This window comes from Notamacropus eugenii, chromosome 2, assembly GCF_028372415.1.
Source record: "Notamacropus eugenii isolate mMacEug1 chromosome 2, mMacEug1.pri_v2, whole genome shotgun sequence".
Taxonomy (NCBI): Eukaryota; Metazoa; Chordata; class Mammalia; order Diprotodontia; family Macropodidae; genus Notamacropus; species Notamacropus eugenii.
Window position 1 is genome coordinate 55438895 of NC_092873.1, and position 27904 is coordinate 55466798.

The window sequence follows — 27904 nt, forward strand, 5'->3', positions numbered from 1 at the left end:
GCAGGCAGCCCCCTCCCCTTAAGACCAACTCTTGAGGTTACCCCAAGCCTAAATCTGCCTCTTTGACACTCTCCTCTCAAGTCAGACTTCTGAGACCGAACAGAACAAATCTAGGCCTTCCTTCCTACTACAGTCCTCCAAATACTTAAAAGATGTAGCCAGCATGTCCCACCCACCATCTCCCAGTCTTTTCTTCTCCAAGCTAAACCTACCCCGTTGCTTTCAACTGAACTTTACTGGACATGGAATCAAGGATTAAAGTGTCTCTTCCTGTGTCTGAAAGGACATTCTCTTTCCCCTCATCCTAAAGGAGAAGGGACCACAGAAACCTCATAAGGAGCAAGAGGTCAGCAATCACACTGAGGGCAAGGTGCCAGGGACTGTGTGAGGGTATGGGGGCTATTCTGCAAAAGAGAGTGTGAAGCTGCAGAAGATGCTGCTACTCCTGAGCAGTGTCAGCCATGGCCTCTGGAGGGAGAGAAGAGGATGTGGTGACTCCATTATCAAAACAGTGTGACCAGGAGCTGAGAGGATCAGAAAATAGCCAGTCCTGAGTAGTGTACTCATGGAGACAGACCCTGGAGGATTCTACTCCTCCATCCTCTTCTGTCTTTTCCCCATCCTTCCTCTCTCTTTCCATCCCTCCCTCTCTTCCTCTGTCTCTCTGTCTCTGTCTTTCTCTGTCTCTCTATTTCCCCTTTTATCTCTTTTCTCTCCTCTCGTTCTGTGTCTCAATTTCTTTATCTCTGTCTTTCTCTCTGTCTCTGTCTTGTCAACTTTACCAAATCATTTCTCTTTAGGAGTTTATTTGCTCTTTACCCATTGCTACATAACAACATAGTTGTGTATTAAAATACTGCGTTATGTATGTCCTCAGAAAAGATAAGGCACATGGATGGCAAGGACCCCAGAGAAAGAAAGAGGAGAAACAGAGATAGAGAGGCAAAGACAGAGACAGAGAGACATTTATAGCTGCTGGGAACAGCAAGTTAGGAGCTAGCCAAAAAAAAAGATTTTGTTGATTCATGTTTTATAACTTCCTAAAATCAGAGAAAAGCCAAATGACTTTAGACCAAAGAATACCTCTGCACAACTGAGTCTGTGGCCGTCCCTGTGAGGCAAGGACTGGAGTTGGCTTTAGGCACCTTCAGTGCCTTTTTTTTTCCAAGCAGATTTGAAAGAAACCCTTCCCTCCAGGAGTGAAGGGTCAAGACTCTAGCAAAAGCCACATCTAAATGGAGGACTTGGAAACACTAGGTGAAGCCCACAGGAGGATGGCGGCAGCCAAGAGGAAGGAATCAGCTCTGCTTCTCAGCCTTCTACCCCAAATACTGATAGAAGCACTTAACCTCATTAACGTGTTAGACCATGATTCGGTGTGGAGGTCATTTCTTTCCAGGTAGAATGGAAGCTAGTTGAGGGCCAGAAATGGGGCATTTTTTCTGTATATCCTTAACACCAAACATGTGCTCTGCAGATAGTAGATGCTTAATAAATACCTATTTATTTGCATCAAAATGAAATGAATTGAACCTTCTGGTCTTATGTTAGTCATAGAAATTACATTTTATGAAGAATTTCAAAATTGGTGTCACGATAATTCCATGCTTTTCAGTGTCTCTTGACTGTTTCTCCTTCTCACCCTCACCATCATCCAGCCTTCCTGATATCATCCCTTGGTCACCACAGCTACATCTGGGTTACCCAACACCTGGGTTGCCAAGAGTCACAAGACTCCATATTGTTTGATGTCCTGATGGGACCTTAAGCATTCACCGGGAAAGGACAGACCTGAGTAACTAGAGTGGGTAGAGTGTGGACCCTTGGAGTCAGGAAGGCCTGAGTTCAAATCCTGCCTCAGACACTAATGAGCCATGTGGCCCTGGGCAAGTTACTTATATCTATCTCAGCCTCAGTTTCCCCATCTGTAAAATGGGGAAATACTATGCTTATGTCATAGGGTTATTGTGAGGATCCCATGGGATAGCATGTAAAGTATCTTGCAAACCTTAAAACTATATAACTCTTAGCAATTATGGTTGTTATTATTATATTATATATATTATTATATTTAACTTAGAAGCAACAATACAGGGAGGACAGAGGAGTTCAGTGGCTCTTTTTTTGACCATGGCTCCCGAGCTAGTTGATCTGGATCTGGCAATACAACTCAGAACCGTCATGGGGAGCTCCAAGCCGGTAGCTGTTGAATCAGCCCCTCGCTGGTTTCATTGGCTTTGGGGTCCCAGCAGAAAAGGGGCATCCACCTGTCAGCAAATACTAAGGATCCCCTGGTCTCCTGTGCTTTGACTGTTTTATACAGGGCCTCCCAGGCCAATGCTTCCTCAACATATCTTTTCTTTAAGCATCCACATCCTCTAACTTGCTTAAAATTATTGCCTTTTGTTGAAGAGTTAAGAGAACAAGGAAATGGTCAACAAAAGGAGGCAGGGCCTATAAGTTGCCTTCTTCTTTCTCTCTCTAAAAACAGTGACCCAGTAGAATGAGCACTGGATTGGGAGCCAGAGGGCCTGAATTCAAATCCTGCCACCTACTATCTATGTGACCATGGGCAAAACATTTAACCTCTTTGGATTTCTGTTTTCCTACCTGTCAAATGAGAGGATTGGATTAGATTGGCCTCTGAAATCTCTCCCAGATCTAAATATATGACCCTATGATGCCCTCAGTTTGGAGGTCACTTTCCCCATTCTATCTTTTGTGGAGAAGCAAGATGGTACCCCAGTGATGTTATACGCAGATTGAGTCTCTTCCCTTTTTATCCTCATTTTCCATATCGTATCTTGTCACACTTGGCACCAGGGAAGAGCCCTGGACAGGGAACCTGGAGACTTAGATTTAAATGGTACCTTGCATGCTCATGACCTGTGTCACCTTGACCCTCACTTGGCTTACCTATAGCATGAAGGGTTTGTTTTAAATGATTGAGGAAATCCCCTCCAGTTCTGACTCCCATGTCTCACACTAAGTGCTCACAACTGACTGGTTCCTGACTTTATCAAAGAGAATTTCACAAATACTTCCCTTTCTAAGACAAGCTAGAGACTGAACCTATTCTGTTTCACCACTATTCTCTTTCTAGGGTGAGGTGGGAAATGGAGTAAGGCTAAGAAATAGTCGCAGAGCCCAGATTTCATTGCTTAAGAACTTTATGTATGTTTGCCTCAAAGGGTACGAGGGCATGTCCATCAACTAATGACAGGCAGAACACCCTGTCCTCCCACTCCATCTTTAAGTTCTATTGAGATAAGGTCCCTAATGGAAAAGGGACTTTCTTAGAAGAAAGTTACTAAGAAAGTGGCTCATTATTGGGTTCAACAATCATTTGCTGAGCAACTATTTATTATGTGTAAGGCTTGGTACTTACTGCTGGAAATTTAAAAGGGAATAAGACAGAGTCCCTGCACTCAAGGAGTGTATAGTCTAAAAGGCAATAAGGGGACAGCTAAGAGGCACAATAGATATAGCACTGGACCTGGAATCAAGAAGGTTCATCTTTGCGAGTTCAAAGTCAGCCTCAGACACTTCCTAGCTATGTGAACTTGGGCAAGTCACTGGGCAGTCCCATCTGTTTGCCTCAGTTTCCTCATCTGTAAAATGAATTGGAGAAGGAAATGGCAAACCACTCCAGTGTCTCTTCCAAGAAAGCTCCAAATGGGGTCACTGAGAGTAACACATGACTGAGAAACAACTGAACTACAAAGGGAATATGTACATAAATAAAGCACACATATATATTTGATATGGAAAGGTAGTTTCCCTTCCTTATGTGTATATATATATATATATATATATATGCATGTATGTCTATCTACATCACCTTGGCATAGAAGGAAATGGCCCTATTCCTTTGGTAACTGGCGCTCAAAAACAAGTTCCATTTCTGTTCTTTACATGTTATCATAACTGTGCTTTATGTTGAAATGGTCAGTAGCAGCTGGGCTCTGACAGGTTAACTGATTTGAATAAGCCCTAGGAGAGCCTGAAATAAGCCAAAACTAAGGTGTAGGTGGAGCCAAACACAAGCTATATTCAGGTAATTCAAGAGGAATCCACTCACAATTGGACCATGGCCAATGGCATAGAATTGAGGGCTCTTGCTATCAAATTTGGCACTCCAGTAACAAATGAATATTCAAAGGCAGAAGAAGCCACATTGGGATGGAGGCAATCACAAGAGGTTTCCTAAAGGAGGTGGAGTGTGAGCTGAGCCTTGGAAAACGTGCAAGATTTCAACAAGTGGAACTAAGAGGAAAAGGGCAAATCCCTATGTCCACACTGGCACAGAGATCAAGTTGGAACCTTAGACACCACATGAGCCAACTTCTTCATTAAACTAGAGGCAGGAGTAAAAAGACATGGATGATGTTTGAGGAAAGATGAGGTATTTCATTGAGATGCTTGAGGTTGGGAAGGGGCATTGTAGATAATTAGAGGTCTATGGAGGTAATATTGTAGCCTTGAATGCCAGGCTAAGGAATCTAGACTTTATTCAGCACTCAGGAGAGGACCACTGAATGGTTTTTGAGTAGGGAGTGATATCATTTGAACCATCCTTTTTTTTTTAAGCTGTATCTGCCATTTCATCAGTGTGGGGAGCTCCCAGCAAGGAAATTCCCTACACCAATGCAGACCAGCAACTGCTCTGCAGCCTGGAGTTTGGAAAGGTTCCTGGAACACTGGAAAGCTAAGTGGGTCATACCACCAGCCCATTGTACATTAGCAAGATTAACTTGGCAAGTGGTCTGCAGGACGGATTGGGGTGCATGTGTACAGATAGAAGTGGAAAGAACAGGTGGAAAGCCTTTGGATTCAAGGAGGGGAGAAGTAACAAAGGCCTGCCCTAGAGAGAAGATGGAAACTGAGGTTGCAGCTTGTCACCTTCCTACCTTTCGGTCTTTCTGCACATTACTCCTTTCTAAGAACCTGGTTCTTTTTGTAATTTCCCACTCCATCCCCCATCTTCCATCTCCATCTCCCATGTGTTTGCACTCAATGTCCCTAACACCTAGAAGGCTCTCCCTCCTCCCCTCCATTTTTGGTCCCTTCCTCCCTAACCACCTTATGTAACACCTGTCCCATTTAAATCTGGCTACACTTACGTTTATGTTGTATTTTTTAATTTCTTCTCTTTCTTTTTATGATTTATACTTCTGTATAAATCTCTCCTATTCAATTGTGAGCACCTTGCGGGCAGGCACAGGTCTTTTTGTGTGTGTCTTTGCATCCCCAGTGACTGACCACAGTACCTGACACATAGTAGATGCTTAATTAATGCTTGTTGATTGATTTCAATACCTGATTTTCTTTAAGAATCAGCAGGAGCATTCATTGCCTTCTACCTGATACCTTTCTTGATTTCCAACCCCTACCCAACCATTCCCCATCACTATATATCTGCAGTTCCTAGGCCCTGGGCTCACTATTCCAAGCCACAGAGCAGGAAACAAAAAGATATTTGAAGTTTCTATGCACACACTCAGTTCCACTCCAGCCAATTAAAAGACTTGTGATCATCTGGATAGGGGAAAGAGGTGGAGGAGGCTCAAGGGCCCTTGGGGCATTTCCTGAAACAGGTTCCTGAACCTAGGAATATCTGCTGCCAGGGCTCTAAGGACTGAGTTGGCCAGTCTCCACATTACAGTCATTTTGGAACTGTCCTCTCCCCCAATAAAAGGTAAACACCTTGAGGGCAGGCTGTCTTTGTACCTCCAACCCTGCACAGTGTCCTTGAGACAAATGACTCATTCTCTCTGGGTCTCAATTGCCTACTGCCAGTAACAAAGGGCCAGTGGGTCTGAGGGTCAGAGTGGAACAGGAATTCTGGTGTCCTTCTTGGAAGAGATAGAGGAGGTGGGTCAATGTCTGTAGAGGAAATGGGAAAAAAGGAAAAGACATTGTTGGGGAAGGTGGGGGAGGAAAGAGAGAAGGACCACAGGTGGGTTAGGCTTGGGCTTTCCAGTGCCCAGAAGGGCTCTGAATAATTCACACCACTCCATTCTTTGGAGGCTCCCATTGAAAACTGCTGCCTATGTCATCTCTGTTTCTCCTCCTCCTCTTCTTCCATCCCCGCATAACTGCCCTCAGCCACATCACTGTTCTGGATAGAGCAGGAGAAGTAAAGGAGGCAATGAATACATTTCCAAGTCTCTGATCCTATGATCTCATCTCCCATATGCCATCTTGTTCATTACTGGCGATGTTTCGCCCACCACCCTGTGATGTGGGTGCCAATGACTCGTAGTGTTTTACTAAGATGGCAACTCCAGATTCTCATCAATATATAGCTAAGTAATAAATACAAGAGGGAGATGGCACCGCCTGCCAAACCACATACTAAGTCATTAGTAGCTGAGCTAGAAGAGGATCCCAGGAGATGGAGTTCTTTGTCTCTAAGAGGTTAGTTATCAAAAAGAGCCAGAATAGAAAATGTCCTGGCCCCCGACTGTCATCCCAGAGATGGGACAGCAATGAAAAGCCAATCTGGCACATACCACCCCCACTCACAGAGGCAGCAGGGGACAGTGGAAATGACTCTGGGAGTAAAGAGAAGAGAACCAGATTCAGATCCTTCTTTGCTACTCACAACCCATGTAACCATGGACAAGTTACTGAGCCTCTCTGGACTTCATTTTCCTCATCCTTAGAAGGAAGGAGTCAGGACAGATGACTTCTAAGGTCTTTTCCAGCTCAGAGTCTATCTTTCTGTGAGAGATTGTAACCTCTAGGCTTCCACTCAAGCAATGGGTAGAAAGTGGAGAGAAGAAGATGGAGATTTGATGTATGGAACCTCTTCCTAACCGTCAGATGATCCAAAAATGGAAGGGACAGCTTCAAGAGGTTGTGTGCTTCCCCTTGCTGGAGGTGATCCTCTTCAAGTAGAGGTTAGATGGTTATTGTAGGGTAAGGTGTAAAGGGAAGCCCAGGGCCTCCTCTTACAAGGGGCTCCATTCTGCTCTCTAAATGTACCCCAGATTTAGATTAACCCATGAGGGGGTAAAAGAGTCTGACCCCAAAGAAGGTGATCAGGCACTCTCTCTCTCTCTGTCTGTCTCTCTCTCTGTCTCTCTGTCTCTGTCTCTCTTTCCCCCAAAAATGTGGGCCATTAAATGCCTTCTAGAAAAAGTACTCAACAAGTATTTGTTTCCTCTGCCACATAAACTTCCAAAAACATCTCAAAGGCACACATGGACGAGAGAAACATTAAACATCTCATTAGCCTATTAAACTCATTCTATACCCAAAGACAGCAAAGACAACTTGATAGAGGACTTGAACAGATGTTTTCTATCTGCACTTAACTCAGCCCTGCACTGTCCCAACAACTCATCCTGGCCATTTCTCCTGCCCATTTGGGCCTCAGTTTCCTTTTTCCTTCAACAGTAGGAACTTTCTGGCAATAGTGGGAGTCATCTCCAAGGACCTTCCCCACTCTAGTTAGCAGATACCTGACTGGACATCTGGAACTCTTGACCTATAGGGATACTGCCAACACTGGAAATGCCCACTTCTCAGGATTACTGGTTCTGTAGGACAGAAACAGGAAGAAGAGGGCAGTCAGGGACCTGAGGTCCCACCTTAAGCTGACCTAGACAAGCAGACAGATCTTCATGGCCATGTGCTTCTTAAACAAGTAGAGTCAGAGGAAATAAATCTTCTGCCCCTCCTTGCTGGAAATGCAAGGGAGAAAGCCCTAGAAAAGAGTTCCACACAAGAGATGGGGCCATTCCTCCCTGACTATGTCCACCTCCTAATTGTGGGTGTCCCCCAATACTCTTCCCTGGACCTTCTTCTTCCTCTATACTTGCTTGGTGACCTCATTAGCTCCCATGGATTCAATGATGAACTCTAGGCAGAGGATTCTCAGATCTATTTATCCAGCCCTAATCTCTCTCTTGACTCCAGTCTCACATCTCCTAATGCCTCTCTTTCATCTCAAACTGGATGTCCCATAGAGGTCCTAAACACAAGATGTCCCAGATTAAACTCATTATCTTCACCCCAAACCCTCCCTCCTTCCTGATGTCCCTATAATGGTCAGTGTTGACACCACCATCCCCCCAGTCACCCAGGCTCACAACCTAGGTGTCCTCCCCATTATCTCCTGGCTCTCACACAACCCTCCAACATAGCCAGCCTGGTGCCAAGTCCTGCAGATTTGATCTTTGTAATGTCACTCATATTCTCCCCCTTCTTTTCTGACTTTGGTGCAGACCCTCATCACCTGACACCTGGTCTATTGGAGCAGCCTCAAGGCTCCCCCTACTCCAGTTCATCCCCCATTTACTATGGAAGTAATCTTCCTAAAGTGCAGGTGTGACTGTGTCTCTCTCTTATTCAGTAAACTTCAGTGGCTCCTGATCACCACCAGGATTAAATGTAGAATCCTCTGTTTGGCTTTCAGAGCCCCCCTGCCGCTTTCCAGTCAATACCATCTTCTTATACCTTACTTCCTGAATGCATGCCACCATCCATTAACTCTGGCCTTTCAGCTATTCCTCAGATAAGGCACTCCATCTTTGAATTCTGTACATCCCTGATGCTTAGAAGTCACTCCCTCCTCATCTCAGCCACCTGACTTCTCACTTAAAATCCTACTTTCTGCCAGAGGTCTCTCCATTAAGGAACCCCTTAATCCCTCTGAGATTATCTCCAATTATCCAGAAATTACTTGCAAATTTTCTCCTCCTCTAATCCCCTCGCCTACTTAGATCATAAACCACTTGAGGACAGGGACTGGTTTTTTGGTCTTTCTTTGTATCCTCAGCTCTTAGTACAGTGCCTGACATGTCCACTTAATAAATGCTTGTTGACTTGAGTTCTCTGCCTCTCTTTGCTTTATCTCTCTTCTCCCTCCTCTCTCTTCTCTCCTTCTTTCCTCCCCCTCTACCCTCTTCTCTCCTATCTCTCATCTTCTTTCTTCTCTCCTATCCTCTTCCTGCTCCTCCCTCTTTTCCTTCCCTTCTCTCTAATCCCCTACTGTCCTCTCCTTTCCCCTCCTCCTTTCCTCTCCCTCTCTCTCCTCCCCTCTCCTGCCTTCTTCCCTCTCTTTCTTCAACGTGTCCTTGAATATTAAGGTAGTACCTGAATGTCACACCAAGTTCCTCCAAATGCTGATTCAAATCTGTTCAGCTTTGTTCAAAGGGAAACTAATTAAATTACTGGAGGTCTGGACATTCATTGTTCACTGGCTCAGAATTCCTTCAGAGAGCCAAAGGCTTTCTACTAAACAAGCTTTTCTTCTTTCATGATTTCTTATGATGATGGGAGTTTCTCAAGCCACTGAGGGGTGGCAGGAGGGGTGTGAGGGGGGAGGGCAGAAGAACTGGGAAGGAAAAAAAAGGCAAGTCAAAGGAATAAAGGAAGGCTTCTTAGTGATCCTAGGAAGACCAGCTAAATTTATCACCCCAAAATCAAACATTAATTGGTCAATCAGTAGATTGTGCCAATGTTGATGTGTCTGCGATCAGCATGATAATTTTTTCCAACTATCGTCATTAAGTTTAACCATCTTTATTAAGAACTCTTGGTCTAGCTATCAAGGAAGTATTGTTTGGTTTTTAATCAGTAAAAGAAGAGCAAACACAGGCATTGTCAGGATAATCAAACCCCAATTCACTTCCCCTTCCTTGGCAGCCACTAACTACTGTGGCCTTGATAAATCTTGTGTTTGTCCTTTGTTTTCAAGGAGGACCATGACATCAGGGAAATGAAGACATGACTTGCTGTTGACTTTGATTTGAGAGAGGGAGGGAGGGCTGTGCAAGGTCCCCAGCCTCACTTTCTTTTCCAGAGCCATCAGGGTCCAGTGGCCAGATACTCATCAGGATGACTGGAAATGGCCCATGCACTATGCAATGGGAGACTGTGGCCCATTTAGTCTAAGGTCTTTTCAGATTCTCACTTTAAGTGAGGCAACACCCATTCAGTGAACAGGCCTCTTTTAGAAGTGAGTCTACCATTAGAACGGAAGCTGATGGACCCAAGGAGACTGGGCACTGCACCTTCTCACTGTCATGAGATCTCCCTGAGCTGGACCCAGGCAGAATTGGGGTTGAGCACTGGAGTCAGTGATGAGAGAGCTGGACCATTCACAGGAAGGGTTGTTTGTCTTACTAGCTGATTATGCCCTTGGGAGCACCCTGTATAGCCCACAGACCCATTTTCATTACTAGTTCCTGAGGCACAACCTCCCATCCAAGTCCCATATGTAGGTGTTTAACAATGGACAAAATACCCCAAATACTCCCTATGCTGCCCTTCCCAGTGCCTTTCTTTACTCTGTTCTCTGAGGAGGCTAAAAGCCCTCCTTCCTCATCTTCTCCTATTGGATTCCTCCCCATCCTTTAAAATAAATCCAAAGTTAACTCTTCCAGGAAGGCCTCTCTGTCTCCCCTTCAGTCACTGGGTTGGGGGGAGGGGTGTCATTATATACAGCATGCACAACATAGAAACTTTTAAGGAATTTTCCTGCTCTCTTGCTTTGGTCTCAGAGTTCCAGGCGGACTCAGACTGTAAGGTTCCTGACACCAACCTTCAACTCCAATGATGCTCTCACAAGGAAAAGGTTCTAGACTGTTACAAACCCCGAGGAAGTCTGAGGAGAAGGGAGGCTTTCAGATGTATACGTGAAGATTTCTTGCCATTCAGGGAAGCCACTGATCCTATTCAGAAGGGGAAAAAGGGCAGAAATGACTTCTTGTTAGTCTCTTCTCTGTTTCTCTTTTTTCCACAATACAAGGGCTTTTCTGATCAATCAGTCAATTCACATGCATTAATTATTAAGTGCCTACTGTGTGCTAGGTGACCTGAAGTCAGGAAGGCTCATCTTCCTGATCTTACCTCAGACACTTCCCAGCTATGTGATTTGGATGAGTCACTTCATCCTATTTGCCTCAGTTTCTTCATCTAAAATGAGCTAGAGAAGGAAATAGCAAACCTTTCAGTATCTCTGCCAAGAAGATGCCAAACAGGGTCACAAAAAGATGAATACTTCAGAAACAACTCAACAACAATTATGTGCTCAGTACTGAAGATTCAAAGATAAAATGAGGTAGTCCCTGACCTCAAGGAGTTTATAGTCTAACCAACTGCCTGGCAGCTAGTCCCCTCCCCCACAAAAAAAAAGTCTTTAGTATATATTGTTTAATGACTTTTCTGAATACATCTCTAGCACATAGTAGGTACTTACTAAGTGCTAGTTATGGTTTGATAAATTGATTGATAAAATTTTGAGTTAAAAGCTAAAAAATATGAAAGAACACAAGAAAATTTCTACTGGAGAAGCAGAGAGGCTTTGATGAACTCTAGTTGGCAATGCTGGGACAAGATTCCTTGGGGTAGACAGTCTTCCAGTTCTATGGGCCATGGTCTATTCCTGTTGTCCTTTGAAACTGACATTACATTTCCCTATGCCTTCCCCTACTTTCTAGACCACTCCTCCCCTCATCTCCATTTCTTTGAATCCCTAGCTCCATTCAAAATTCTGTTCAAAAGTCTCCTAAATAAGACCTTTCTCCAAACTTTCCATTGCTGGCACTCCTTATTCTACTATACCCTCCAAAAAAAATGAGTTATTTGGTGTTTATATAGTATGGTTATGTTTACTTGACTGTTTTTTTTTTCTCTAAGTAGAATATGTGCTCCCTAAGAGCAGGAACTATTTTGTTTCCATCTCTCTCCAGTAGTTACCATGGCACCTGGTGCCATGGATGTTTAATATGCTTGTTGAATGAACCAATAAAATATAAGCTCTTTACAGGCAGGAACCATTGTGCTTTGCTTCTCCAGTGGCCAGGATGTCGCTTGGCACATAGTTGATATTTAATTGAATGTTGAATTAATGTTTTGACATTTCCCTGTTCCACAGATTTCAGTGACCATCTTCTAGAAGTGGTGGGACTGGAGGGAGCCATGGAGATGGGGCAAATCTACACTGGACTGAAGAGTGCTGGGAAGAGGCTGGCTCAGTGCTCCTCTATTACCATCAGGTATTTGACCCCATGGCTCAGTAGACCCTGGGAGTTTCCCCTTCTATAAAAGACTTGCTGATTACAACAGAGAAATCTTGGGAGGGTGGAGGAGAAGAGAGTGTTATTTCCATCTCTCCTAGTAAATATCAATTAAAAAATACTAGAACCTCTATGAGGGCAGGTATTATGTTAGAAATTATTTGATAAATTTTTGAGGAATAAATGAAAAACAAAGAAAAGAAAGAAGAAAACCAGGGAGGGACAGCCCCAAGACCAGCCACCATTAATTCCTGCTGGCACAGGATCTAGACCTCCAAAACTGACTGACTCTGTGTGTGTGTGTGTGTGTGTATGTGTGTGTGTGTGTGTATCTCTCTCTGTGTCTCTCTCCCTGTCTCTCTGTATGTCTCTGTCTTCCTTCCTCTGTACTGCCCCCCTCTATACACACACACACACACACACACACACACACACACACACACACACACACACATACACACATCCCTTTTCCTCTCTCTCTCTCACCTCTCTCTTCCTTTCCTTCTCAGTCTCTAATTCTGTGTCTCTCTGTTTTTCTGTCTCTATCTCTATCTCAAACTCATCAAAGGCAAGTCCCTAGGTCTGTCACATGCCACTGACTAAGGTTCTTGAAAAAGCTTCCATCCTCTTTCTTCTGTAAACTCATATCCAAGAAAAGACTTTGGCTCTATACCAGCATCCTGATACTTCCTTTATCCTTCCAGTCATCTCAGTTTACTCCCAGAGGGCCCTCCTTTCTCCAGATTCAGTTCTTGCCTTCTAAAGCAGTAGTTCTCAAATTTGAGGGCCTCAGGTCCCTTTTACATTCTAAAAAAACATTGAGAACTGCCCCCAAAGAGTTTTTGTTTATGTGGATTATAACTATTGATATTTGCCATTGTAAAAATTTTAAATGTTAATATTATACAAAAATAGTTTTGAACTCAAGGGCCCTTGGAAGGTTCTCAGGGACTCCTTGGGGACCCTGGACCCCATGTTGAGCACCATTGTTCTTGAGCAAGTAAATTTGTAAACTATTATGTCCTTTCCTGGAACTAGGGAGTCATTCAAGAAACTCCTCAATTGACAGATCTCAGAACAGGCAGCATCAGGTGAAATCAGACCCAACGTGTGTTTTATACAAACCAGAAATATTACCTCACTGACATGAGCTAACCTATCACTCATCATAGTACTGAGGCCCCCTCACTTGCATAACTGAAGGAGCTGTAGTATTTGGCAGCAATCCTGGGTCAAACCAAACACTCATTCCCCATCCTACCTCCTTCAAAGTAAGTTCCTTGAAAGTGCCCTCAAGTACAGCATCCTACCTCCCTCCAGATGGCCTTTGGGGAACTGTCATAGACTCAGAGAATCACTGTAAGGGATTTTAAAGGCCATCTAGACCAATTATATCATTCCATAGATGGGGCAACTGAAACCCAGAGATGCCAAGTGATGCTACCATAAAATACCAGATATAGAGTTAGAAAGAATTTCTAAGACAAACCCCTCACTTTACAGAGGAGGAAACTAAGGCTGTGAGCAGTTAGATAATATATTCAAGGCCAGGTCCCTTGATTCCAGATCCTGAGCTCTCTGCCTTTGTCTTACCCTGACAACTGGCCCAGCTCCTGTGAATGGCCCAACTATCTCTAGGCAGTCAAGAATAAGCCTTCACATTTCATTACACCTCCTATACCTAACCCCATTATTACCCCTACTGCAAACATTCACTGTTCATCTCTTTTACTGTTGTTCTGGGTTCTAGGACAACCAAGATGTTGCCCATGCAAGTGGATGGGGAGCCCTGGCTGCAGGCACCCTGCACGGTGAGTGGGGTCCATCTTTGACACTGGTCAGGAGAGCCATCGCCCAGGCCTCTGGTGACCACCAGCATGCTAAGCAAAAAACAGGCTTAGAGTAGGACTTACCAAGATTAGTGGGACAGGCTTAAAATGAAATTATTGAATAAACAAACCTTAGAATCAAAGGAGACCTCAGAGGTCCCGCAGTCCAGCCCCACACACAACACACAAAACTTTTCTGGGACATTCTTGGGATTCAAGCTTCCAGACTGAGTGAAAAACTGCCTCCCTCTGTCCTCAGGCAGCTAGTCCTAATTTTGTCATTTGAATTTACATAGAATAAATGTGCTCCATATAAGAGATAGAAAAATCTTCACCCCTGGATTTTGCCAAGTCTTTGTTCTTTCAATCAATCGATGATTTTATCAGTCTACGAACAGTTGTTAAGAGTCTACCAATTCCCAAGAGTCAGTATGACCCTTTATGACCTCCACCAGTGGAGAACCAAATGAATCCTAAAGGCATTTTACCCCTGAGGCTATGTAAAACCTATGGAATTCAAAACCTTGAAGGCTGTGTCCCTGCCAAGCCTTCTGTTCTGTAGACCAGGCATACCTGAGTCCCTTGATCTGTGCATTTATGGCACTGTCTCCTGTCCCTTCACCATTCAAATTGCGTTCTTCTCCATAGACACCAGCTCACCAATATCTCAGACTACTGCCTAGAAGGGAAAGAATATTCCAGGTGTGATTTGATAGGGGAGATAATGGAACTATCACCTCCTTGGGTTTCTTTTCATATAAACTATTTTGTTTTGCTTTCCTTTTGTTTTTCATTCATTTTTATTTTAAGTTCTGAATTTTCTTCTTCCCACCTCCCCCTCTCCTACCCACTAAGAAAGCAAGAAAAACAAAACTACCATAAATACATATAGCCAAGGAAAACAAATCCCCACATTAACCACATATATTTTATGTGTGTTTATATTCATATAAATGTATGTATGTGTGCATACATGCACACATACATACACACGGGGCAGCTAGGTGGTCCAGTGGATAGAGAGAACTGGCTTGGAGTCCAGAAGATCTGGGTTCAAATGTGGTCTCAGGTTCTTACTAGCTGTGTGACCTTGGGCAAGTTGCTTAACCCTCATCTGTAAAATGGAGACCGGCTAAAGGAGGAAATGGGAAACCATACCAGAATCTTTGCCAAGAAAACCCCATGAACAAATGAGTCCATGGAGTCACAAAGAGTTGGATACTACTAAATGACCAAACATGTATGTGTGTGTATACACACATACACATACACACAAAATATTTATGTGTGTATACACACATACATATATGTGTATATATGTATGAGTATGTGTATATACACATACTAGATAGATAGATAGATATCCTCAATCTGTATTTTGAACTCATCAGTGCGTTTTGTCATAAGTCCCCTGGAATTGCCCTTGGTCATTGTGCCCATCAGAGCAGCTAGTCCAAATTCTTCTCCCTGACCTCCCAAGCCCTTCACCCCCCTCCATTGCCCCACTTATCTCCCTCATCCTGACCTCAACATTAAAATTGTTCATTCCTGTCTCCGAGACTCCACCCTGCTCTAACTGGCAGGTTTTCCCTTTTCCCTACCAGTTATTTCCTTTTCCTTCCTTTAAAACCTATCTCAAAACTCATCCTCCCACCACTACCCCAATACAGCTAGTTCATCCTTTCATCCTTTGGTGTGACTTAATTTGTGAGCAGGAAATAAGAGCCCTGGGTCTGGAGTAAGAAAGCTTGGGTTCAAATCTTTGTCACTTACTACCCGTGCTCCTTCAGACAAGCAATATCACCCCTGTCAGCCTCAGCTTTTTCATTTGTAAAAATAAGGACAGAGTGACATTCCCCATCCTAGGTTCTCTGCTCTTATATGAGACCTTGGGTGAGTCACTGCAATCCCCAAGGCCTCAGTTTCTTCACAATGAAGAGGTTAGATTTTGAGGTCCTTTCCAGCCCTGGATCTAGGATCCTATGATCATAGGGGCTCTGGTCCCATATTGCTTTAAGCCAAGGTGAAACTGAGGCTCCCACCTGACCTTGAGATACCTGGTATATCCTTCAAACTTCTGCCTGGCCAGGGCCTGGTGCTGCCCCAGAACACATACAGGGCCTATTGATATGTCCCAGGTTCTTGTCCTTATGTTTCCACTTGCTAGTTGTGTGACTTTAGCCAAGTCATTCACTGAATGGCTTCTGAGCCCACCTCCCCATCTGTGAAGTAGGTGGGTTTGATCTGGTCATCCCGAAGGTCCCTCCCAACTCCAACAGTCTCTGAGGCTATGAATAGCAAGGACACAAGACAGGTGCAAGCAGATATCTGTGTGTGGGAAGCTCCTGTCTCACCTAGCGTTTCTGCCCATCACTGCCAGCACTGCCAAATCTATCCCACTCAGAGCCAAGTCGCCTGTTCTGAAGCTGGTCAAGGGTAACTGTCATTCTGGAAGGGAGCTCTCAGACAGCATGCTGCACAGTACAATGGGAAAAGAGCATTGTGGAGTCAAACGGACCTGGGTTCAAGTTACAGCTCTGCCATTTTGATATGTATAACATGTGTGACCTTGGAAAATTCACTTCCCCCAGGAGCCTCAATTGCCTCCTTTGTATAAGGAAGAACCATAGGATCATAGATTCAGAACTAGAAGAAACTATAAGTCATCCAGTTCAACACCACCCCCCCCCACACACAGACACATACACTTAACATGAGGAAAATGTGCTGAACTTGAGAGTCATGGGACATGAATCTGAGTCCTAACTCGGTGACCCAAGGTAGGTCACTTCCCCTTTCTGGGCTCAGTTTCTTCATCTGTAAAATGAATAGGTAGAACTCAGTGGCCTCTGAGGTTCCATGCAGCTGATCCTAGGGTCCTAAGGATCCTAAGAAACCATGGCCATAGTGGTCAAGCGACTGACCCACAGTCACAGATGGGTCTGAAGCAATATTTCACCCAGGTTTTCCTGATTCCATGCCTATCTCTTTATCCACTACAACGAACTGGCCCTTTCCAGTGCTTGTGCTCTCTCTCTCTCTCTCTCTCTCTCTCTCTCTCTCTCTCTCTCTCTCTCTCTTCCCCACCCCACCACACCCCCAGCCCCCAGCCATTTGTGCTGTTACATATATGTATATGTACTGTTCATTTGCTTCCTCTCTTTCTTTTCTTCTAGGCTAACATCACTCACAAAAACCAGAAGCCCATGTTGATGGGGCCACCTCCAAAGCCCACCTTCTTCTTCCTCAAGAATCAGTATGGTCGGGACTTCTAAAGGGAGTGGCCAAGGCCTCAAGCCAACTCAGGAGGTGGAGAAGGAGTACTTGAAGTCTACACACATACACACATACACACACACACACACACACACACATATACACACACCACCCTCAAGCAACAGAGGCAAAAAGATTGAACAATACAGAAACCTGTATCTTGTCAGGCTCTGTCTGCTTCCAAACTGAGGGTGGCAACGCCTGGGCCTGCTGAGTGAAAATAACACCTTGGATGGTGCAGGGCTCAGAAGGCACCCTTGTCCATCAGCTCCCCAAACCCGCTAGGTCCCAAGTGGCTCCCTCTAGAGGTAGGTGCCAAGATCTACCTGGCTGCCCACTGGTCCACCCCAGAGGGCCCACACAGAGCAGCAGAGAATTCCTCACAGGTGGCAGGATGCAGACGGAGCTGAAAGACAAGACCAACATCCCCCCTTCACCCACCCACCCCCAGGCCAGAGATACTGGACAAAGCTACATCTGTGCTGATTCAAAATGGCCCACAAGGGCTCAGAACATGACTCCTGGCAGAGGCCGGCAAGCGCACGTTGGTCTCCTGGTTGTCATTTGAGCCCCAACATGGCTCCCAGAAGTCTTCTAAGAAGGCAACAGTGGGGGTCAGAGGCTGGGGAGCCTTCTTGGTTCAGAGAACGCTTGTCAGCTTGAGCACTTGTCAAGCTTCTTTCCACCAGGCAGGGTCTGTTGGGAGTAGGCCAGCTGCCTGGGCAGCCCAGCACACCGCAGAGCGGGTCTTTATTTTCTTAGTCATTGAGCACCTGGGTGGGAAGGCAGAAAAACTCAGGGCTTTATTTTGCCAATCAGTGTAATAACAGCATGTGAAAAACTTCCTGCCACTGCCTCCTCACTTCTTCAAGACAAACCAGGGTTCCTGCTGGAGTTCCGAGGCCTGGCGGTAAGAGAGAGATGGGAGATGAAGGCTCCAATGAAGAGAGAAAGAGAGGGACAAAGGGAGAAAGGCAAAGGGGGAGAGAGGCAGAGGAGACACAGATAAAGAGGATGGAAGAGGATTCAGCACACCCCAGCAGACAACTCCTGCTGACACACACACACACACACACGCACACACGCACACACACACACGCATGCACACACACACGCACACATGCACACACACACCACACACAGACGCACGCACACACGCACACACACACCACACACAGACGCACGCACACACGCACACACGCACACACACACGCACACACACCACACACACGCGCGCACACACAGACACACACACACATGCACGCACACACGCACGCACATGCACACACACACAGACACACACGCATGCACACGCACGCACACGCACACACACAGACACACACACGCACACACACACACACAGACACACACACGCACACACACACACACACGCACACACACACACAGACACACACACACGCCCACACACACACACACACACACACACACACCCTCTCCCCCCTCTCCTTTAAGGTTTTGTAATCTATATATTTATTTATAGATAGACTTAAATTGATTGGGAAAAGCCAATACAACGAAAGAAGGGAGTGTGTGTGTGTGTATAAGAGAGAGAGAGAGAAGACAGAGGGGAAAAGGGAGACAGAAAGGGAGAAGGGAAAGAGGACAGAGAGACAGAGACAATTAATAGTAGCTGTATTAGTATGGGAAGAGCCACACTGGAGTCAGAGGAACTGGGTTCGAATCCTGCCTCTCTCACTTGAGTTAGGACTTGAGAAATGACCTCCCTAAATCTCAGTTTCCTCCTTGACAACATGAGAGAATTGGACAGGATGGTCTCTAAAGTCCCTCCCAGTTCTAGACCTATGATCTTATGGCTAGGGCAGGGCATCAGAGCTTTGACCCAGGGAGCCAACTCTAGAGACTACTGAGAACATTAGGGGCTCCTCTGGGGCTAGGATGAGTCCCAGAATCTGTTTGTTCCCCCCACACACACATGGCACATGCCCTCCCTCCCTTCCTCTCTCCTCTTTCATGCAATTTTCCAGATCCTGGTTTGTGGTACTCAGTTTAAGATTAAAAATTCCAAATTGGGATCTTTTGCTGGGTTTACATTCAATGGGCAGAAGATTAATTCTACAGTCTCCCCTTCCTCCTCCCCTGTGTTCCCCTTTCCCTTCCTCTCCCCCAACAAACTTTCTGGCACCACATGCTTCTCTCTAGTGATCACAAGGATTGGGGATCATAAAAAGTAATCCCTCCTGAGCTGTAGACCCATGGGCTATGGTTTCTATCCTTTTCAGATGGACATCCTGGGGGTGAGAAGAGAGGGCAAGGATCTTTAATAAAGAGCCCTAGGGTTTGAATAGGACATTGAAATCACTACCACGGATCCAAACCAACTTCACCTGGGAGAGCATTTACCAGCCAAACTGGTCCATCAATCACTGAGTCTGCCCTTAAGAAATAAGGGTCTGGATCCCAGTTCTGGATTAAGATAAAAATGCTCCTCAGTTCCGATCTGGAGGAAATCTGTGTTTTGTAGAAGAAATGTAGTGTAAGAAAGTCAATTAACTCCCCATTTACTCTCCTCCTGATAGAAACCACTGTTGTCAGTGACTTTGAAGTATCATGTTATCTTCGAGCAGGAATTCTTGACCTGGGGTCTATGGACTTTAAAAAAAAATTATAACTATTTCAATATATTTTGTTTCCTTTGTAATCCTATATAATTTTATACATTTAAAAACATTGGAGAAGGGATCCATAGCGTCAGACACTACCAAAGGAGTCCAAGACATTAAAAAAAAAGGTTATGAACTCCTGTCTTAGAGAGACAAGGAGAAGATGGGGCATCTTCAGACTTCCAGGATCTGAATGCTACAGGGCAAGACTAGAGAGGGTTCAGTGGAGCTCAATGACCCAAAGTTGATTCCAAAAGTTTTCTATTTCCTCAGCTCAAAATTGGAACAAAGCTTCAGTCAAGGATGAGTTTGCCTTGCTCAAAGATTTCTCCCAAGGAAGGGGTAACATATGATTGAATGAATGAATGGAAAGCATTAAGTATTTCCTACATGACTAGCAATGTGTTAAGGGCTGGGGATATAAACAGAAAATCTAAATGGTCTCTATCCTCAAGAAACTTATATTTTAATAGGTAAGACAACACATGAGAACACTACTCTACCTAGTGTCTCCTCTAACAACATCCATAAGAGACTGAAACTCGGAAAAGGAAAGCAGGACATAGGCTGAACCTGAATTTGAGAGAACAAGTACCAGAGATTGTGGATGTGATGACTATGAAATATACCTGTAATCAGCCTTGGGCTAAAACACATCCTCTCTCCATCAAAGCCTTTTACATCCAACCCAGTCGTGTGGCTGAATATGGGAATCTGGGGATGAATCCTAGCATCCCAGAGCAGAAGGGGTTCTCAGAGGCTGTCTAGTCTAATCCATATCCTTACTGTAACTTCCCCGATGAATAGTCAGCCAACTTCTACTTGGAGATTTCCAGCAAGGAAGATGCCATTACCTCCTAAGGTAATTGTAATATGCTTGGTACCTGATCAGGGATCCAGGATGAACTGATAGGCCAGCAGCTAAGTAAAGGCTGGCTCCATAGTCATTGTATTCTGATGTCAATGGAGTCTCAGATTCCCAGGGATCCTGATTCTAGGAATTTCAGAAAAGTTCTTATCTAGGTATATGTATATTCCAGCCTTGCACCAAGATCTCTGGCTTAGAAGCAAACTTAATTTTCAGAGCCCCACAAATGAGAAGCTGATCTTGAAACTGAGTATTGAGACTGAGACTGCTGGAGACATCAGGATTTAGAGTATTACTTACCATATATCAGAAAATGGATGGATAGATGACTAGATGAGAGAGAGATATGGATAGAAAGATAAAGTGATTTAGAGTATCATTTATCATGGATTTAAAAAAGATGACTAGATTAGATAGGTAGATAGATAGATGACTGATAGAGTGAATGAGAGAGAGAGAGGGATGGATGGATGGACGAATGGATGGATGAATGGATACTTAAATAACTGGATAAATAGGTTAAAAGATGATGGATAGATGGATGGTTGGATGATGGATAGATAGATGATAAATGGGTGGATAGATAACTGAAGGAAATAATATCCAAAAATCTTTGGTCTAGAGATGAAAGGAACTGTGGAGTTTAACATCCTCATTTTACAGATGAGGACACTGAGGCTCTGAAAAGTCACAGGATAATCAATATAGAGCTGGAAAGGACCTAAGAGGTCACCTAGTCCAACTCATTTTATGAAAGAGGGAAACTGAGGAGGTTGAGTGCCTTGCCCTCATAGGAAACAATGTTTCTTATTCATTCACTCAACAAGTATTTCTTAAATCCTGGCCCTGTATCAGCTGTGTGATAAGCAGAGGAACTACACAGGCAAAACAAACCCAAACAGTCCCTACCCTCAAGAAGCTTTTGCTCTATTAGTTCAATCTCACCCATTTCATAGATGAGGAAACTGAGGCCCAGAAAGGTGAAGGAACTAGAATTACAGAGCACAGAATTTGTGTCCATGTACTTTCGATCACACCACACCGCTTGAGATTCATTCCATAAATCCTCCCGAGGTAGACAGGATACCAACTCGTGACACCTGTCTTTCTTTGCTGTTGACTTTACAGAAATTTTGTGGTCATTACTGAATCCAGCCTTGAAAATTAAAAACCCAAATTGTCCACATGCCCACGCACCCACATTCCAAGCTTGCCTTTCTCCTTTGGTGCTAAGAATGAAACTGATGTGCTTTGAGACGCTGTTGTTGTGAACAGGTGGGCAGGAAGGAGCTGCCTCCCAAGACGGTTTGGGCTCCCAAGGAAGAGACCTGAGAATGGAAATGATGAAGGGTGAACAGTCACTAGCTCCTCTCAAGAGAGTTCTTTCCACAGATGGAAACGATACATTAAAATTGCCGAATAAGTTGGAAACACTTGGCAGAAAGCAGGAGGCTCTCGCCAGACCAACCTTATATAATATGTGTGTGTGTGTTATGTAACATGCAGAATACTTAATATGGTGTATATATTATGTAAATGGTGTGTCATTTGAAGTAATAATGACAAATATAGATCCACTGAGCTCACATATTCAATGACGGATCAGAACACGCAAGTCCCTTTGCCAGAAAGTCTTAAAATGTAGCCCCTCTTGGTGGACCTCACTGATTGCCAGAACAGCATCCACCTCTCCCCACCCTCCCACCTCACCCCCGCTACCCCCACCCCACCGCTTCCTGGCTCTCTTATACCTTCCAAATAGTCAGGCCTTTGGCAAACAAGTGAGGGGGGAAAGAGCCACCAGAAAAGGAAATTCTTCAAAACCTCCCAACTCTTCCTCTTGGTCAGGTGAATGTGAATTCTACTCTAACTGCACAGGGGTTATTCCTTTCCTGACTGCATTGACCATGCCGACCCAGAAGACTAGAAGTGACAGGGAGTCCACTCGCTGGGAGTGAGCAGTGACCATTAACTGTAGCTCTGTCCTCCCCCTGGATGCTCTTGGCAAGGACAACTGGAGCCACCAGACAAGATGAACCGCAGAGACTATGACCAAGACAGAAGATAGCAGGCCACTGGTGGCAGCAGCTTGGTCCAGTGAAAAGCTGGCTAGGTTTGAAGACCTGGGCTTAATCCCAGTAGTACCACCAATTATGTATGGCACCTTCCCTCCCTTCCACTGCTTTGCTCTTGATGCCTTCAAGTCAACCACAATTCCTGGAAAGGAAAAGTCAATTAATTATCTTTTGACCCCAGTCAGTCAACAATCAAGCAGCATTTGTTAAAACACTATGTGCCAGAGACTACGCTCAATGTTGGGGATTCAAAGAAAGGAAAGAGTATAGTCTCTGCTCTCAAGGAGATTATACTCTCATGGGGGAGACAACACACAAAGTGTGTGCAACATCAAGGGAAGACAATCTTGGAAGGAAGAGAAGTGGGGACCAGGAGCCTCCTGAAGGAGAGAGGATTTTAAATCTGCCTCCTGGCCATCCCTCCCCAACATGTGCTGTTCTCCCCCATGAAAATGTCAGCTCCTCAAGGGCAGGGACTGACTTGATTTCTGTATTTGTACCCCCAATGCCTGCCACAGAACAAGTATTTACTCAGTGCTTTTATATGTACTTACTTCTCTGGGCCTCAGTTTCTTTATCTGCAAAATGAGGGGGTGAGGGTTAGTCTAGGAGACCTTTAAGTTTCCTTCAGCTTCCTAAGTCCATAAACCTAGTGCAGGTACAGAGATCTCCTCAGAGGGTCAACATGAAGAAGTGGTATGGTGGAGTAGAGCACTGGACTTAAACCCATCTGACCTATCCCCTATTCCAGAATCCATCCCACCTATTCTCAAGTCCCCAACCCAACCCACCTATGCCCAAGTCCAGAACCCATCCATATGCTTAAAAAAGAAAAAAAAAGTTCCTTGAAAGTATCTAATTTCTGGACACTTTTGTGGTTGCTATTCAGTGATTTCCCAGGGTCACAGAGCTTTGTTGTGGTTGAGTTGTCTCATCATGCCTAATTCTTCATGACGCCATTTCAGATTCTCTTGGCAAAGACACTGGAGTGGTTTGTCATTTCCTTCTCCAGCTCATTTTATAGATGAGGAAACTGAGGCAAGCAGGGTTAAGGGACTTGCCCAGAATCACACAGCTAGGAATTGTCTGAGATTGGATTTGAACTCATGAAGCTGAGTCTTTCTGATTTCAGCTCCAAGGCTCTGTCCACTGTGCTATCTAGCTGGCCCTCTGAGAAATTCAACGAAGAAATTAGAAAGAAGTGAGGGAAAGAGGGAGGGAATCTCATATTATCTTGGGCCTAGACTGAATTTACAAATGGCACAAATTTATAAGAAATTCATATCCTAAAAACAACCAGAGGTGTTATACACACCTACACACATGCACACACACATACACACACACACACACACACACACACACACACACACACACAAAGCCTCTCCATGTCCCTCCTGTAGATGAAGTACAAAGAAATCAATGTCATCCCTTGACTCAAGCAATAATTCCTTCTCCCTTTCACCCTGTGTCACTAAGAAGGTGAAACTCCCCTTGCTCCGACCTCACCTGGAATGTTCACTTGCAGCCCCCAAAGTCTGGAAAGGACATGGTTAAGCTAGAGAATGTCTGGAGGAGAACAACTAGGCTAATGGAAGGCCCTGAGACCATGCGATGGGTGGGGGTGGGGAAGAGCACAATCTTCAAATATGTGAAGGGCTGTTATATGGAAAGGAGATTAGCCCTAGAGGGCAGAACCAGGAGTTATAGATGGAAATTAGAATGAGGCCCATTAGGCTTGATGCCAGGAAAAACTTCCTAACCTTTAGCTGCCCTTAAGAGGAATGAGCCTCCTGTCGGGACGTTATGGGCTACTCGTGATTGAAGGCTTCAAGCAAAGGCTGGAAGGCACGTTGTGGAGGGGATTCTCATTTCGAGTCTTACTGGTCTGAATAGCTGCTGGTGTCCTTCTTACTAGGAGATTCTATGCCTGTAACATTTATTTTCAGCCATCAGCTAATGATGAACCAATCCTACTTTCAAAAGACATTTGAGAAGGTAAGGTTCAGTCAACACTCCCAGGAACTCATTCCCAATGAGAACAAATTGGGGAAGGCCAATGGACAGCCTAGGCCACCTGCCACCATCCGTACAACCCTGACCTTCTCAAAAAGGAAATGAGACACATGCCCTGGGAGAATGCATAAGCCATGACCTGTTCCAACAGCGCTGTACATGACAATTTCCACTTTTCAACTTCCCGCTACAGTGAGAATTTCAGGAAAAGTTCTGATTTCACCTCCACCCCTCCTAAAATCCTAGGTCAATTTTTTTCAGAATTAAAGCACTATTCCCCTGGTCTCTTCAGCCTCAATATTATTGTTCCATCAAAACATCTCATTGTTTTTTTCACCAAAGAGCCCCGAAGTTCTGCGGCACATTTAAAACCACCATTCTTTATAGAAAGTAGAAGCAATGGTTACTTTGGACCCTGCTATGTTCACTTCTAAAAGAGTCATATGGCGGCCAACGCATTTAACCAATCAGTTAACAAGCATTGATTAAGTGTTTACTGTATGCCGAGCAATGTGTTAGGAACTGAGAGTATAAATAAAAAAGGAAACAGTCCATCCAGTTTGAACCATTCTTTCCAAAGTTCACTAAAACATAGATAAAGGAACTGGAAGGGACGCCAGAGACTGTTTAGCCAAAGGACCATATGCTTGATGACAGACCAAGATTTGGAAGGAATCTTAGAAGTCAACTGATCAACTCTCATTTTACAGAGGAAACCAAGCCCCAGACAGATGAGATAATTTGTTCAAGGACCACAGATTTAGAGCCTCTTGTTGGTTTTCAGTCATGTCCAACTCTTTGTGACCCCATTTGGGGTTTTCTCAGCAGATGTACTGGAGGGGTTTGCATTTCCTTTTCCAGCTCATTTTACAGATGACAAACTGAGGCAAACAGGGTAAAGTGACTTGCCCAAGGTCATGCAGCTAGTAAGTGTCCAAAGGCTAAATCTGAACTCATGAAGATGAGTCTTCCTGATTCTCAGCCCAGGGCTCTCTCCATTGTACCACCTAGCTGCCCAAAAAGGACTTCTGAGAATCCCTAATCCACAGAGGAAGAAACTTAGCCCCAGAGATCAAATGATTCCACAAGGTCAAGTAGAAGAGTTAGTATTTGGACTCAAGTCCCCTGATTCAAATTCAGCGATCTTTGCACCAAATCACCAAAAGTCCCCAATTTCTGGCTGAATTGGTCCCAGGCACCTGCCCTGGGGTCTCCCCAACTGCCATCATATCTCAGTGCCATAAATGTCAATGCTCAACAGTCCTCTCCAGCCCATAGTTGGAAGCAGAGTCCCTGAAAGGGAACCTCCAGCAAGGAAGGGGCCACATGTGATCTTAATTAGTGATGAGCGTGGGTTGGACCATCTGTGTCCCAGAGAACCGAATGGCAAGCTGCCTTTCGTGTGCCAGGAAAGCTATGTAACGGGGAGAACAGGAGAGAACCTAGAGCTGAGAGGAGACTAGGGATAAAACCAACAACACAAAGAACCAGGGGAGGCCTTGGAGCAAAGTAGAGTGTTGAGTACTGATGGTGAAGACTAACCACCCTCTTCTAGGGCCCTGGAAAAGCATCTGGGCTCTTCAATCATGTCACCCAATGATGACCATCCACCAGAAACTCCTTCATAGGTCAGAGGATTGAGTTATACTTAATCTATCCTCCCCCTCATTTATAGATGAAATTGAAACACAACACAGGAAATAATTCACCCAAGGTCCTATCTCCAGCATCTATGGAAAAGGCCATGTCGCAAGTGAGATCAGGATATTGGGCTATGCTTCTGGTACCTCCAGTATGTAAATTCCCTTCCCTGGGGTCCAAAACATGCCAACCTCCATGTCCTGGTGGGGCACCAACATGCTAACTCAAGCCAGGCAGATGCTTAGGGATCTGAAAGACACAGATGTAACAAGGAGAGGGGGACCACGCAAACTGAGAGCTTAGCAGGAATACCAGAGAGAAAGAACTGGAAAGAAAACATGGAGGGTTGCTATAAATACAGCCAAATAATTTATAGAATCAGGGAAATGCAACTTGAGAAGGAAGATGGCATCTAAGGCTAGAGGGGGGATCTGTTGCAGATCATTTCTCTCCCTCCCTGAAAGAGGGAGGGCAAATGAAAGATTTCTAACCAACTACCCAGGAACCTGAAACCACAGGATGTAGCGGCCTTTAACTTCCCAGACATCTGTTGGGTGATAGATACAGCTAAATATGAATCATCAAAGGCCCTTCTAGGTCACATAGAGGACGGCTCTGTGAAGGAGAAAAGTAGAGAATTCAGGCAGGGCAGCAGTATTCGGGATCTACACCTTAATGATCGCCTGGGGGGGGGGGGTGCCAAGGAAGAAAAGGGAGCCCCAGGAGGCAGGATGAGGCATGATGGGAAAGCAGGGGAATAAGGTCGAGGCCTAGCAGATGAAAAGACCCAGGGATCTTTTGGTCTTCTTTTAATTTTCAACAAAGCAGGGAAGGAGAGGCAGGCATACCAGTCAGTGCCCATAAATGAGAAAGGGGGCTGCTGGAGTCTTAGAAAAGCCTCAGCTGAAGCCGTGTGCCATGGAGAAGATGGAGAAAAGATCCAAGCTGTAATGACAGGGTTACTGAAGTTTCAGGGGTCACAGGATCGTAGGTCAAGGGTTAAAAGGGATCCCGCATCTTACAAATGAGGAAACTGAGGACCCTTTGGGATCATAGATCCAAAACTAGAAAGGATGCCAGAAGCCATCTATTCTATTACTCTCCATTTTATAGATGAGGAAACTGAGGCCCAGAAAGGTTAACTGACTTAGGTTCGTAGATTTAGAACCACAAAGTCCACCACCTCACTTTACAAATGAAGAAACAAAGATATCCTGTGTTAAAGGTAGGATCTGAAGCCAAATCCTTTGATGCTTTGGCATCAGAGGCAGTATTCTTTCTCTTATACCATGGTATAGGAGATCCCTGATCTGGATCTCTGATCCAGTCCTGCACTTGCACGCCATCTGCACCCCTGCCTTTAACATGGCATTGCTGCCACCCTATGCCCTGGAGATGGAGTAGGGATGGAGGGAGGGAAACAGAGCAGACTTTGTTTAGGGAATGAAGGAATTCTAAGGACAAAGAACAAAGCTGACGATCCAAGCGCCACAGGCTCCCTTCACCCCACCAGGCCTCTCTACAG

At 44.8% G+C, this 27904-nt stretch overlaps 1 protein-coding gene across 19 annotated transcripts in view; it reads left to right on the plus strand.

The window, feature by feature from the left end:
- DGKG (diacylglycerol kinase gamma) overlaps positions 1-25024 on the plus strand; it is a 273063-nt gene extending 248039 nt beyond the window's left edge. For 16 of the 19 annotated variants that reach the window (XM_072640384.1, XM_072640377.1, XM_072640378.1 and 13 more), the window contains 3 exons: positions 11891-12011; positions 13783-13843; positions 17038-25024. In XM_072640384.1, the coding sequence (XP_072496485.1) occupies positions 11891-12011; positions 13783-13843; positions 17038-17136 (281 nt within the window). In that variant the 3' untranslated portion in view covers positions 17137-25024. The remainder of the gene's footprint in view (positions 1-11890; positions 12012-13782; positions 13844-17037) is intronic. The other 3 variants (XR_011973966.1, XM_072640379.1, XM_072640389.1) reach the window with 3 other exon arrangements.
- Positions 25025-27904: the final 2880 nt, after the last annotated feature.